This window comes from Hypoxylon trugodes (assembly GCF_022578975.1).
Source record: "Hypoxylon trugodes strain CBS 135444 unplaced genomic scaffold F4822scaffold_11, whole genome shotgun sequence".
NCBI classification, from domain to species: Eukaryota; Fungi; Ascomycota; class Sordariomycetes; order Xylariales; family Hypoxylaceae; genus Hypoxylon; species Hypoxylon trugodes.
The window spans coordinates 390445-404188 of NW_026250026.1; the positions used below are offsets into that span (position 1 = coordinate 390445).

Sequence of the window (13744 nt, forward strand, 5' to 3'; positions counted from 1 at the left end):
TTCGTTCCATGCAATCTTTCCTCCTGTTGGGCTTCCCTGTGCCATATCCCTTCCAACCGAATGTACCAAATATGCAATCGCATTAAAAGGATAAAAGAAAAAATAAAGGGATGAGAAGATTTATCGCGCGGGCGATGAAGAAACGGTTTAGGAAATCGAGAGCGAATGTCCTGACGCCTCACTGATATTTCCACCGGTGGAGTTCCGGGACCCTCGAGTCAAAAATCAAGATCGCACTGACCACCCACTAAAAAAAAAGCAGCGCAGTCAACGCATTCATCCTTCCTAAAATGACTCCCTACTATGCTCCCATCGCCCAAGACCGAATACGGAAAGGTATAGGCTGTATGAATGGAGTTTGATCATAACATCGTAACGGTTGACAAAGCAAATGGTTATTTGTGTGCATCGGAACTTTTAGCTGTCTTCCTCAGCGTCGTCGTCTTCATCCTCGTCTGTCACGGTTTCCGTTTTCGCCTTCTTATTCGGCGCGTTGGAATTAGACTCGGATTTCCTCTTGGAGCCGGCTTTAGCGGTTACTGTTTCGACAGCACCCCCATCCTTATCGTCGCCTCCGCCCTTATTCCTCTCGATCTCGGCCACCTCTTCTGCGGTTAAGAACCGTCCACCGGGACCGCGAGGCCGTCGCATTGCATGGTTGTGGCGCGACTCATGAAGATAAGGCTTTCTACCCTTACTAGTCAGGCGCAGGGCCTCTTCTAAGCGTTGTCGAGCTACTCTCCTCTTAAGAATGCGATGAAATTGCTTGGCATTAACATATAGTGGTGACTCTTCGGCACCCGCTGTCATCTCGGGTGATTGCGGCGGCGGCATCGATTGTGTTGGGGGCATTGGGGGCGGCGCTACGGCGGAACGGGCATTGGTGTGATTCATCATGGGCGCATTCGGGACGCCAGGGCTTGTGACCTGGCTTAAGCGACGACCGGGTAGCTGATTGACATTATTTAATTGTTGGGGTGATCGGGGATCTCGCGAATCCTTCTTGCCGCCGGCCGTCATTCTCGGAGAGTTCTGAGGAAGGCCAGAGTCGGAAGGCATGTAACCAGAGTAACCGGTTCCACCAGCCGCTGCAGCGGTCGCGGCCATCGCTGCTGCTTGAATCTGGGGTACACCGTAGTGCATCCCCTGTTGGGGTACTCCGTACTGGGTTTGATACATGTTGTGATTCTGTCCCGGGGTGGAAGTCTGATGTTGAGAAGGTAGGATTGGTGAGGTTTGAACGCCGTGTGTGTGTATGCTGTGACTTGTTGGTGAAGTAATGTTGTTACCAGCACCTGAATTTGTGTAACCAGAATGCGCCGACTGTCCTGGTTGCTGATATTGCGCGTAGTCCATCATTATCGGGGACAAGCAACGCGCGGGGCGGCGGGGAATTTTGCGATACCCAAGCTTTGGTGTCTCTTACGCGATGCGAATCAGAGACAAGCGGGTAAGACTAAGATTAAAATCTGTTGGCCACTAAGAGAGATGCTTGTGGTACAGGGTATGGCTGAGATGATGAATTGAAGACCGTGCAAAGCTGGTTTCGGGTTGCTTGATGGTCCTTGGGATAAAAGGCTGTAGGCTGCTCTTCTAAGGTTGGCTGCAGGGCAAATGAAAGGTTGGGCATACGCGTTGGGATAACCCAGGTAGGTGACTTAGGTAGCCGCGAAGTAGGCTGGATGTGCATCCAATCTATTGGATATGCGTGGATGAGCTGGCACTGAGTGATGTGGTAGGTGCACAAGAGGGTCGCACCAGGGCATATGCAAAAACTCAAGTATCTCGCGGGGTGGGATCAGGATGGTTCAGATCCTAACGGAGGCGGAATTTAACAACCACGTGAGAATCTGGGGGATACGTGAGCCGCTATGAGGCTATCCAATTCAACAGCGAGCCTATGGAAATGGCACTGCGGGAGCGGGTAGCCTAGCGAAACAGCTCGAGGTCGTTCTCGAGGCCTATTCGCAACGGGCTTGTTTGATTGTGGAGATCTACCCAACCAGATATTAGATTCGTCGTGTTAAGTATAAGGGAAGCTCGGATGACGGGAGGGGGGGGGGGGGTGGAGGGGGTGAGAATCGTTCTTTTTTTTTTTCGCGCTGGGCCACCACTTGATGCGCTGGCATGCATGACGGAATATGCACAAGCTAGGGCCCCACCCTGTCGACCAGCTCACACAAGGAGCGACAGGAGATCAGACTCCATCATTGCCCAGCAGTGGCGCAAGGCAGAGGCTGCCCGATGCTATACCTTGCGAGGACATGGCAAAGAGCTGCACCTTGGAAGCTCCATGCGTAGTTGTAAATCTTTCAAGGCTGCATCGTGGGCGATTGGCCAAGAAACATATGCATTTGTCGGACACATGCGACGTACATATATGTAGCTCATTTAGGAAGAGGCAGTGGGCTGCTAACCACACCAAAGGTAGGGTGAAGGTGTGCGGCAGAAAAGGGACAAGGAAGGAAAAGGAAAGGCCCGAGACGAGTTACGCAAGAATGGATGGTTGGTGCCTTGGGTGGAGGAGTTTGCGACTTGAAGAGGGTATATCCGATCGTCAAGCCTTGCCCTAGTGGGAAAGAGACGAGATGGTGCGGTGCGGTGTGGGTGGTGTGTGGATGTATCGTTGCAGACGGGCAGATGGGGGATAAAGGGAAAGCGACGTAGGTGTAAGAAAAGTACCGGAATAGAAATACATACCTCTAGTTTTAGCAGGTTCCCGAGTACTTGGGTTGACCTGCACAAGGTACCGGACAGATGGGACTGGTTGCGTCTTTATCGCAAAAGACAAAAAAGTGAGCTCTTCGGTAGGCTGATGGTTAGATGTTAGCGGGGACAAATAAGGAGTCGATGAAGTAGACGGGAGTGAGATTATTATTATGATTAGAATAATTATATGAAAAAAATGAAAAAGACGGACGGGAATATTGACGAACAGGTGCAGCATGCATGTACCATTCTGGGGTAAGCTTGCGACAGGGCAATATATGAAAATAGCAGTGTGTAGCTATATGCCGGGATTGTGGTGGCTTTTCGGGGCTGGTTGCGTACGAGGAAGTTGGCAACTTAGGCCCGGTGTAAGAAGGAAAGGGTGTATAGTGTACGGCAAGTAACTTACCAAGAAAGCAGAGGTCTCAAGGTCAAGTTTGAGACCTGGGGGATCCGTCCCTGTCCACAAGGAGGATTCCGAAATAATGGCAACTGGAGCGACGATTGTATTCTGATTGAACGAAGGGAATCTTTGATAATTGTTGTCCGCAGGCAGCTTTAATCACCTGATAAGTAACTAGAGCCAATGGCAACAATGAAGTTTGATCTAGAGATGTTGATAGGTCTCTTCGTCTGTTCGAAAATGGTATTAGTTTTATAGCAGGCAGCAAAAGAGCGCGATGATTTGCTGGATCCGGGTGGATTTTGTTATCGCGTTTCTATATTGAAGCGCTTACTAGCTAGATTCGATTTAAGGTGACCTAGCCACCCATGCGACACGGTGCGATGCGATGCGACTTATATGAAAAAAAAAGAACAAGAACAAGGCATTGGAATCCCCCCGAAATAGATGAGGAATCCGTTACATGCTTATTGGAAAAAAGACAAAGGCAAAGGAAATAGATAATTAAAAACGAGGAACAATAGGTGCCGTACCTTTAGGGAGTCTTGCGACAATTTGTTTTTCTATTTCTGCTGACGGGTTGTATAAAGTCCTATACAGGAAGGAATTGGCTTTGTCTGCGCGCACGCGCAAGGTGAGCCGGTAAGGAAGATGTATTTCTGTCGCACCTTTAGAACAAAGATGCGCTTCTACGAGTTATGATACTTATTCGACGACGGCACTGTCGACGAAGCAGTATCGGTATCAAGTATCAAATGCTAGTATAAGGCGTATAAGCGTAAAAAGCGTATCAGTGTATCAGCGGCGATAGGGAGCGCGCGTATGCAGTGATTGACGTATGGCGCGTTCTTCCTGGTTGGCTGTGTGTCAGTTTATTTGGGTGCGCGCGGTGCTAGGCAATGCGCGGACGGTTCGCCTTTGTGTGTTCAATGTTGCTTGTACCTACCTGGATGCTGGATCTTCGCAGGTGACCCGAAGATTGTTACTGGACAGAAAAAGATTGGGTGGTTCCCAGTCAGCCCAGATAATGCGGAGAGCGGAGCGGATAAATGTTGGACAAAGAAGGCGAGTCGTATGGAGTATGGAGTATGGATTGTACTATGGTATGGTATGAGAGAGTGTGTATAAGGTATAAGGTTATTGGAAACAAGGGCTTCGAGAAAAAGACTCGATTTGATTCGATGTTTTAGAGGGAGACTTTCTGGGTGCTGTTTGGATGAAAAAAGACAGAGCGTGGGAGGAAGGCAATTGATTCGATGAATTTTTAACAAGTGGTGGACCAAGGGCGGATTGGCGGATTGATTGGTGAGAAATAAGGCAGAGGACGAGTAAAAATTGAGGGAAGGGCGAAGCGTTGAATGGGGGCTTCCTGAGGGACCCGACGTTTTAACGGGGCTGCATTTTGTGACTAATCAGCTGCCATTTTGAAATCTTCGATGTGGGTTCTTCTGTGGGTACCAGCCCCGCTATCGTGCCAGCGTAGGGATAGACACACACTGTGATTGCATCGTAACCCTAGCTCGAACCCCGTTCCTGCTACATAGGTACCTAACCTTGGCACGACCCACACTGACATAAGTTGGGTACGTACCGAGTCAATACCTTTCATGTCGATTTTTATGCTGAAAATGTTCCTAGGAATTTTTGTGGCGGCTGGGGCTGGATATCCACCCACTTATGCAACTATGTACCGTAGGGTGTTTCGCTTCGATGTTTTTTTTTTCTTTTCTTCATAGCTTCCATTTTATCGCTCAACCTATTTTTTCCTCCTACTTCCATTCCATTATTTTATTTTTATTACTACTGCTACATTACCAATTATAACCAGTTTTCATCACATCTGTAATCTATATATAATCCCGATTTCCTTGTGATTGCAAGGAAGCTAGCGTGTTTCCTCACATTATTCTGACGCACGAGACAATACCACTTACACGTACATAATAAAACCAACAATTCTTTATTCATGCGTCTTAGAAGACCTACCCGGCAAGTAGCTAGGTACCCGGGGACGTTGACAAATGGTTTCTAGTAAATGCGTAAGGTGCGTAAGGTGCGTGAGCCGGTGGCTGGGTTTCTGCGGTATGTATTATTATTTTTCTCCAGCCCCCTCCCTCCGAGATCTTGTCGAGTTACGTATTCAACCCGCTTGACGTGTCAGCGTACTTTTCTCGACTGACGGGAGAATCATGTTTTCGACAGGGATGGCTCTTCTCCGAGTCCCCGCGTATACTAGAAACTTCACATTGCGTCTTTCCTACATGACATACATACCATACCTACCTAGGTACATACAGACACATACATTTACATTGCATCCTTGCCTACTCACTTAGGTCATACGTATCATACATTAGAACATAAGACAGCAGCGGCAGCGTCATGATGCTAAGCAATGCTGAGCAAAAGGATACACATACATGGCCTACTACCGCCTAATCCTGCCCTACGGCCTAGGTACTGTAGGCAGGTGGTGAGATTCAGCAGTGGGGTTTGGCTAATCGTAGGAACTTTCTCGGCTTTGCCAAAAGAAGGATCCAGGATAGATGCCGGACTGTGGACACCTAAGGCGGCAGACCAAACTCACCCAGGTCCCTGCCAGAAGAATACAATCTCTCTCCCTTTTATTATATGAAATTCGGTAAAAATTTCATCAGCGGTTAGAAGCTCCTGACTACACGCAATTCATCTTCAGACTCGGTCCAAATGTGATAACCCTTACATACACATGTACATCGAAGGATGTGCGAGTCTCCCCAGATCGACACCAGCATGGCAGATGATCACTGTGGCGTGTGGCAACGCTTGCTGGTTTTATTTATTTATGCTAAGCATCTCAGCGTTATGCACGGTATTGTACACCCAACACGCGCTACTAGGGGCATAGGACATAAGATACACAATACATACAGCCGTAAGACGATAGAACCCGGGTTCAGAAACTTGACCGATAAATACGATACTCTGGCTGGAGCTGTGAGCGCAGCATCCCAAGTCAAATTAAGTCAAGTCCTGTCTAAATTTAGGTCGTTCCCACATTCACCGACCACGTAAACTCGTAATGCGCATTCCCGCTATCATGGAATAGGGAAGGAATTGGCATCGTTCTCTTATGTGTTTGCCTATTTCATACTATACTCCCTGGTTTTAACACGTCACGGAGATGCTAGGCCCGCCTGACTCTGTTCGGCAGCGAAATCAGGGAATGCGGAAGTACCCGTGGAAGAGGGTTTTCCTGCTAGGCGGCTCCAATATCTGCATGTCAGCAATCACAGTGTGAAGCTCTGCCACACGAACGGAGACACTGTGAAACTGGTACATACTTCTCTCTCCCGCGGTGCATCATTCTGACGGTGAGGGGAGCCGGCCGGTCCCCGTTCCCTTTTCCTTTCCTCTGCTCAGGCGTTTTATCCCATTTCGATCTTTAGTCCGATGCCTTCCGAAGCGTCTCGAATAGTACGAAAAAGTCGGTGTAACGAGACTTTGCAGTAGCTTACTTCAGACCGAGATTCCTAGAAAGGCATTTTTACTTATTAAGGACGATATTGTCGTCACTGTCTATAAGAAAGGTAATAAGAAGTTGATGAAAAACAAGGCGGTAAGCCGCAATACCTAACAAGGGTCTCGGGCAAGTACTCGAAGATAACCTGATTTGCGACAAATTCTCATTCTGAGTGGTTGGAAATTCAACCCTGTATGAATTTTGTGACTGGTCCAGACTCCGTCTTACTTTTCTTCTTTTGAAGCAGCTCAATGGCCCATTTTACGCAACTACGACGCAGCTGCTAGCTAGGGTTGTAGTGGATGTGGTGGACGTGGTGGGTGTAAGAGTGGAGAGCTGCGATGAATTCCAGAGCAGCACCACCTACTTACTACTCTCCCAAGGGTCTTAGTTAACCACAAACGTGTATAGGGACAATTACTACCACATTCAATATCGAAGCTTCAAAGCCCGTTGCGAATTCGGTACGAACCTAGATGCAGTGTATACTGGTTCACTATCCGGGGCTACTCTATGCAAAGGACCATAATCCGACCATTCGCGCCCAACGAGGGTTGTCAGGCTGTCACATGCGACATCGGCATAATATCAAAAGGCCAACATGCCTAACACAAGCGGGTTGATCCGCGTCTCTACATACATAGTGCATCCATCCCTTTTTGGACGAAATTGGAGCTCAAGTCGCGAGCTACCCGTTATTAATCTTTTGAGCTATTTACTTAGGTACCTATCCATTGGATTATCGCCCCCGAATCTGTCCCTACGGGGCCTCAATAGCGCGAACTGGAACGCGTTAAGCTGCTGTCGTTATTATCATATCGCTATCCCACAGTATCACTGTAACCAAACGTCTGCATACTGCTTGGTTCTTGGGGGCCACTTACGTCTCCTCGGGGCAATTAATTTATTCTGAGTACGTACAAAACGAAGTTATCGATTGCCCTTTGCAGTTTGGGGTACATTCAAATGCCGAGTCCAGGGCAAGAAACCCCGAGTAGGCTTGATTCCTACTTCTTCAGGGTTCGGTAGCAGAGGTGGTTAGCTATTTTCAGCCTCATCGTCCATGCTTGATCTACTCGGTTATCGTCTTGATAGCTGCAGTTGAAATATCCAACCAGTTGCAGGATTCGGAGCTACTCGAATCGCCACGATGAAAAGGGCTCCGTCAACTTCCTAAATCTGCAATAAGCTCATGAGGTAGGTCCGGGGCCACACCAGCGAATAAGATGCCAGAGTTGCGTCCTCGCGCTCCAATTCGATTCCCATACTTTCACACCATCTCCACGCTCATGCTTACGCATGGTCTCGCGTACCTGACGCCTAGGGTCTCGGCCGCATAATGGGTCAGGAGTATAGAAGGGTTTCCACCAGTCTCGTCACATGGCCATCTCCAACTTTGATATCGTCCATTTACGGATATGAACATCATCTCTTCATAACATCCCTTGTAGTCCTAAGAAGAGTTGCAACGAGGCCTATTTGAAACATAGTGTCGTGCGCTTATTCTAGCTACGTTACCATTTGACGATTCGACTAACCAAGGGAGAAAACATGGAATCTTAAATTGCGAAATTAGTCTAGGCAGAGATTCTTATCCCGAATTAGTAATAGTATTCACAGCCACAGTGTGATAGAATAATTAGTGACAAGGGAACAGAAATTCGACGTATTCAACACGATCTACACTGGAGATTATTGCTCCGAGACTCCAGGTCCATTTACTTCGTTCGAAAAGGAAACTTGGGTCCATGAGATTCGCCGTTCAGCCGCAGTTGTACAACACAGGCTTGTTTAAGCCCCTATCCAGAGTCTCTCCATGGCCAAAGACGGTAGTTACCCCGGTGCCTCTTTCGTTTTGTTGACGTGATGCCATAGTTATCACCGAAACTCCCGTGATTCAGTTTAGATTCGGATAATGGTAAATGAATCCTGGCGGCAAACGATTGCCGATCGCTCTTAACCCCTAATGAACACACAAACGGAAATTTCCTAGCAGATAGCTACGAGGCCCGAAGGAGGACTAAGGATGATACCTACCTAGTAAAGATAAAGCCTAGAAGACTAGGCGACCAGTCGAAACAATCAACGGGTAGGCCCGTCACCTTCGCTATCCTAGAGGAAACATCAAGTCCGGAGCTAGCGGTTCGACTTCGATAAACCCACAGGATAATGGTCCTCGGACGAACTCAGATGTTTAAATCTCTCCATGTATCACCAACAATATTGGAACATCAGCCGCCAAGGGACCTATCAAGGCTAAAAGCTGACGGTAACAGAATACGAAATTCAAACGGACGATCTGAATAAGTTTAACATCACACCTCGCGACCCGAAAAGAATCACCGAAACAACCCCCTACATAATTCTAGATCTCAAGCTGATCGCCGACAATCTCTAACACTATCGGCGCCATAACCGTTTGTTCACTAGTAGGTCACCTTGTTACAGAATGCGCTAATAATACTATTACCACACTCGAGGATCTCGATATGTTGCCTCAGGTCTCCATGACTATCAGACAGCTTCCACCGTGATAGTCTCGAGTAGAGCTGTCACGTAACACGTGTTTGTCCCACCATACCCTCTCTGTTACCTTCCATCTTAAGATCATGGAGCGAAGCATATCTAAGCACGTCCATCTAGCTTGCGTATACCCGGTTCTAGTTTCAATGCTGGAGTATAGTAGAGAACGTGTTGATATTACAACTTCGCGCCTGGTAGTATGATAGTCCTCAAAAGATACAAACCCTTTACTTTCGAGATACTTTGGGTAGGGAATTGGATGCCCATCTCAAGGGCAGGTGTTAATTCGAGTAGAGTTAGGCTTCGAGAGAAATTCTGAACAACGGAAACAGACACATCGTCGGGCCTCACTGGCAGATACTTTTCGATACTTACTTCTCCAGACCGAAAAACCGGCCATCCGCAATACTAATCTACACATTGAAGCTTCAGCTTCATCAATCATCATTATCTTTCCACTTAATCGCGCTCCGATGACTTGCATCTACTGCAAACATCAGGTCAGTGCTCTATGGGGGGTGAGGACCATCCCTCCTCTGCGTAACTCATATAAATGCTCCCGATAGGTCCATCAATTTGTAAACCCTCCATTACTTCATCTGTAAGTTAATCTCGAGCAATATAAAACCCAAATTCAGCTATAAGGTAAGCGACATATCAAAACAACGTGACTCATGAATCTATCAAAACAGAGTAAAAATGGTGGCGAGCATTCAGGTGCACCAGAACACGAGATTGTTAGGCTTGTAGTTGACGGCATGATTCCTATTCATGACATCTAAGTCTGCGATATTTTCATTCATAACACATGCTCTATGATGGTGTATTAGATAATTACCAGACCCTTTTGGTGACAATCTTCATATTAGGCGAAGTATAGTGGTGGTGACCCCTTTTCCGGCCATTCGTGCTGATCGCCGAACACGTCCTCGCTTCACTATCCGCTCCACAGTTTCGCATACAGTAGAAGATACTAATAACACTCCAATGATTATCAAAATACAACGGAGAGCCACCTGGGCACACTTCACTGGGTCGCATCGGTTGGCCATAAGCCCAACGACGAGTTGTGCCTGACGAGTTGGCGAATCATAGCTCACCTAATAGAAACACACCCTATTATTGAATGGGAACTTCGCAAATCGCTACTTTACTACTCGGCTATCTCGCAGTAAGACGTCAGACTTAGCATTAAGCTTCTGTTGATGAATATTCGGGTAGCTCAACCGAGCACCTTGGCTTGCTTCTAGGGGTCCATCATAGAGTCGTGGGAAAAGGCCAGATAATAAGGGTCGAAAGCGAACTTTTCTCGGAATACTTAATTGTGATGCGTTTTAAATCTTTAACAGAAGTGTTAATAGAAATTTCTACTAGGTAATATCGTGCTCAAGGCGGGCTTTCTGACTACATAGGTAGATGCATTCAAAGCTTAGAAGAACAATCAATCCCCAAGATGTCTCTGGAACGAATTCATCATGGTATCTTCGTCACTATCGAAGCGAGAACTGTCTCTACATTCGATTAACCGATTGCTATGCTGAATATCTGCAAGGGATTCAAGTTTCTCCAAACCGACCGTCATGTGCTTCTAGATTAGCTACGAGACACATCATCCGGAGTCTCGGCGGAGCCACTTGGTTCTAGGATAGTTTGTTTATCTCTGTTAGTATACTGTACTGTGGCTATGGGGCAATAGAGGACGTATATTGACACATGTATAGCAGATAATCCAATCGCTTGTTTACTCGGGCAGATCGCCTCGTCGGGAAGGACACGCATATCGATGAAGGGACCACGATAATCTATCTATTATTAGATATTGAATACACATCGCATTGAACTACCTTCTAGTCCATTTCGAGATCCTCTATACTCTATCTTCCTCCAAAACCCCATATCCGCGCCTCACGAGACGATCCTCGACACCTGGCTCTTGGCCAACGTCCGTATCTAACCCACGAGTCGACACGCGGCCCTCTTTGATGCGTTGACAGCTCCAATAATAAAAGTAGGAATAGGATATGGGACTATAACAACGCAGATAATGTTTTATCGCCTCTTAGCTGCCTTGAAAGCTGTTTTCTGGGCCTCTTCCGGGAGGAAGCGAGCGTGGGGGTGCAGGATGGAATCGCCGTAAGCCGAAATAACGACAATAGCCGCATCGGAGACTCAGCCTAGTTTTGTGGTAAACAGAAGGATCCGTAGAGATTAGATCATATTGTTAATTGAGTAAAGACTTTCTATCTGAATTGCGTGTATGTCATTCCTGAGGGGCTGTAAATGAATGTGAGTGTAGACATCACGATGCTTACTAGAATGACTAGGCTGATTACATGAGAAGATTCCATGTGTGGATTGCAGACCTTACTTGTCCTTTCTGCTCCTTTATCGACATCTAGTTTGGCACTCTTGAGTCCAAATTATTGAGGTTTTCCCTCAATCCCATCCGAAGCCATCGATACTTGACTGTGGTCCATCCATAAGGACCTCCATCTCGTCCCACTTCCATCGCGCAAGAGTGTCCAATACCTATATACCCACCTGGATTTTGGTTAATTGGTTCGCACTGGGGAACAGATTGTTGAACATTACCACTCTAGAAAACCCGCGAAGCAGGCAGGACCCTCAATTTCGAGGCATCTCACAGGCCATGGCATCCCCGAAAAGACCTAGTACCCGTGGATGCCCCAGAACATCGACACCTACCAGTACCCCACGGCTCAAGTCAGTGTCGTACATCGGCCTATGTCTCTACGTCTCTCTTTTCGAAGGACTTCCTATTCCCTTACCAGTTCTGTCCTCGAACGAATACAGGAGGCAAGTCAGTCCTCGGAGGACGGCGAGGCGACTAGCGAAAAGGGATAATTAGACCATGATGATGGGAAGCGAATTGGAATATACCTAGAGGGCTCTATCAAGAGCATTGCTCCTAGAGGAACTCATTAGCGAGAAGATAATCGTTTCTTCATGGACCTTCTCTGTACTATTATAATACGGATCAATGTGTGTAGGAATATACGTCGGGAAAAGGGAAAGGGAAATACATACCTATGGATGCATTCTGCAATCCATAATCCAAGGGCTTGGAAAACGGATAGACTGGCTGAGGGAGGATGAAGACTTGGATGGCGCTGGGGTCTTAAGGCTACATGATCGCGAACGTGTAGTTATATGAAGTTGGCTACCTGTAAAGATAAACATTAATTCAAAATGATCCACTCCATCGATCACAGGTTCTCTTGAAGAATACCTGTAATAATACCAATAATCAAAACTCGCTGTCCATTTGGATCATTAGATAGGATGGGGCAGGAGAGAATGTTATCTGAATTACCTACCTAGATAATAAGATGACTGCCACCATAGAGCCATGTAATCTTCACCTGCATTGGAAAGAATAGGCATGTCCATCCTTTAGCCATGCGAATGATTAAACCTCGAAACATACAGGCGAGGAGCAGAGTCACCTGGATACCCTACCGTAATCATAAGCTACACTCACATCTGCGACGAGCCGTCCTCTGCCGCTTCTCACTCTACCAAACGATTATCAAAAATTTACACTGACCTCCAAGTATACCGTCGAGTAGAGCATTTCCATCGAAGGACTACGTCTATCCTCACCATCATATGATTAGCATACTACCCGAATACTATCTCGCGACACGAGAAGACGGGACATATACACATATAAAAGAGCACTCCAAATGAAGCAGCATCAACTCCAGCGGAAGCCATGGGGGCATTCCTTTCGCATATACTAAGAGCCGGAACACCTCATAGCATATGAATGAGAACCAAGCATATTCTCGCCATTCAATCTACTGACGAAGCCTCACACGCTTACCTTCACGTCGCCTTGCAACAAAGTAAGAGCCTCCACGAACACCCGATAGCTAAAGTGTGTACCTAGGAGAATGCGCTTTACACACAGACGCCCGAGAGACCGTGTACAACATGTTCATACGACGACAGGGAAGCGGGAACCTAGCAACCGTTCCTTCGGGACGGGAAGGTGCTCTTTCGACTAAAAGTCGCCTAAAGTCGCCCGGCCCGACCCAACCCTATGCAAACGACAATGCGCAAACTAGCCATCTCCTACCTAAGTAGGTAGGTAGAAGTGACTCAAGCGCAGCAATATGCAAATGGATCTCGAGGCAGACACCCAAATAGCGATCCTCGTCGCACGGTCCTGCTGTCTGCCTAGAGCTGAAGAATAAGTCCTAGAAAATGAGTCAAACCGCACAATCAGCTCAACGATATCGACTAGCAGCCATGAAAAGTCTCCAACAGCGATACTAGCAACCCCATACCAATGTTTCAAGTGAACTCCGCTGTCACCCGTACCAGTAGTTTCGACTCCAAAGCGAGATAAATCCCGCGAAAAGCCAGGCACGAGACGCCCACGCGATGCGAGGCTACGGCGGGAATATGTGATATAAAATCAGAATTGGGTTAAGTTAAGCCCGCGCAGCGTCAGCGACCTGTATTGCTCACCCCGTCTGACACACCGTGCCTCGGGTCTGCCTGCCCACATGGATCTTACCTATTAGGTAGTCTGACGTGGGGGGGAAGGGTTCGTGCGGTTGGGACATGGGGATGGGAAT

General features: G+C 47.3%; 1 protein-coding gene across 1 annotated transcript; it reads right to left on the reverse strand.

Annotated features, from left to right (window-relative positions):
- Positions 1-168: 168 nt before the first annotated feature.
- F4822DRAFT_71659 (CCAAT-binding transcription factor (CBF-B/NF-YA) subunit B-domain-containing protein) lies at positions 169-1644 on the reverse strand. Its single transcript, XM_051463885.1, has one exon. It carries the CDS (start codon positions 1357-1359, stop codon positions 418-420), a length of 942 nt encoding a protein of 313 aa, XP_051309061.1. The 5' UTR covers positions 1360-1644; the 3' UTR covers positions 169-417.
- Positions 1645-13744: the final 12100 nt, after the last annotated feature.

Coding starts and splice junctions, on each gene's coding strand:
- F4822DRAFT_71659 (XM_051463885.1), bottom strand. CDS start 1,359: ATGATGGACTACGCGCAATATCAGCAACCAGGACAGTCGGCGCATTCT.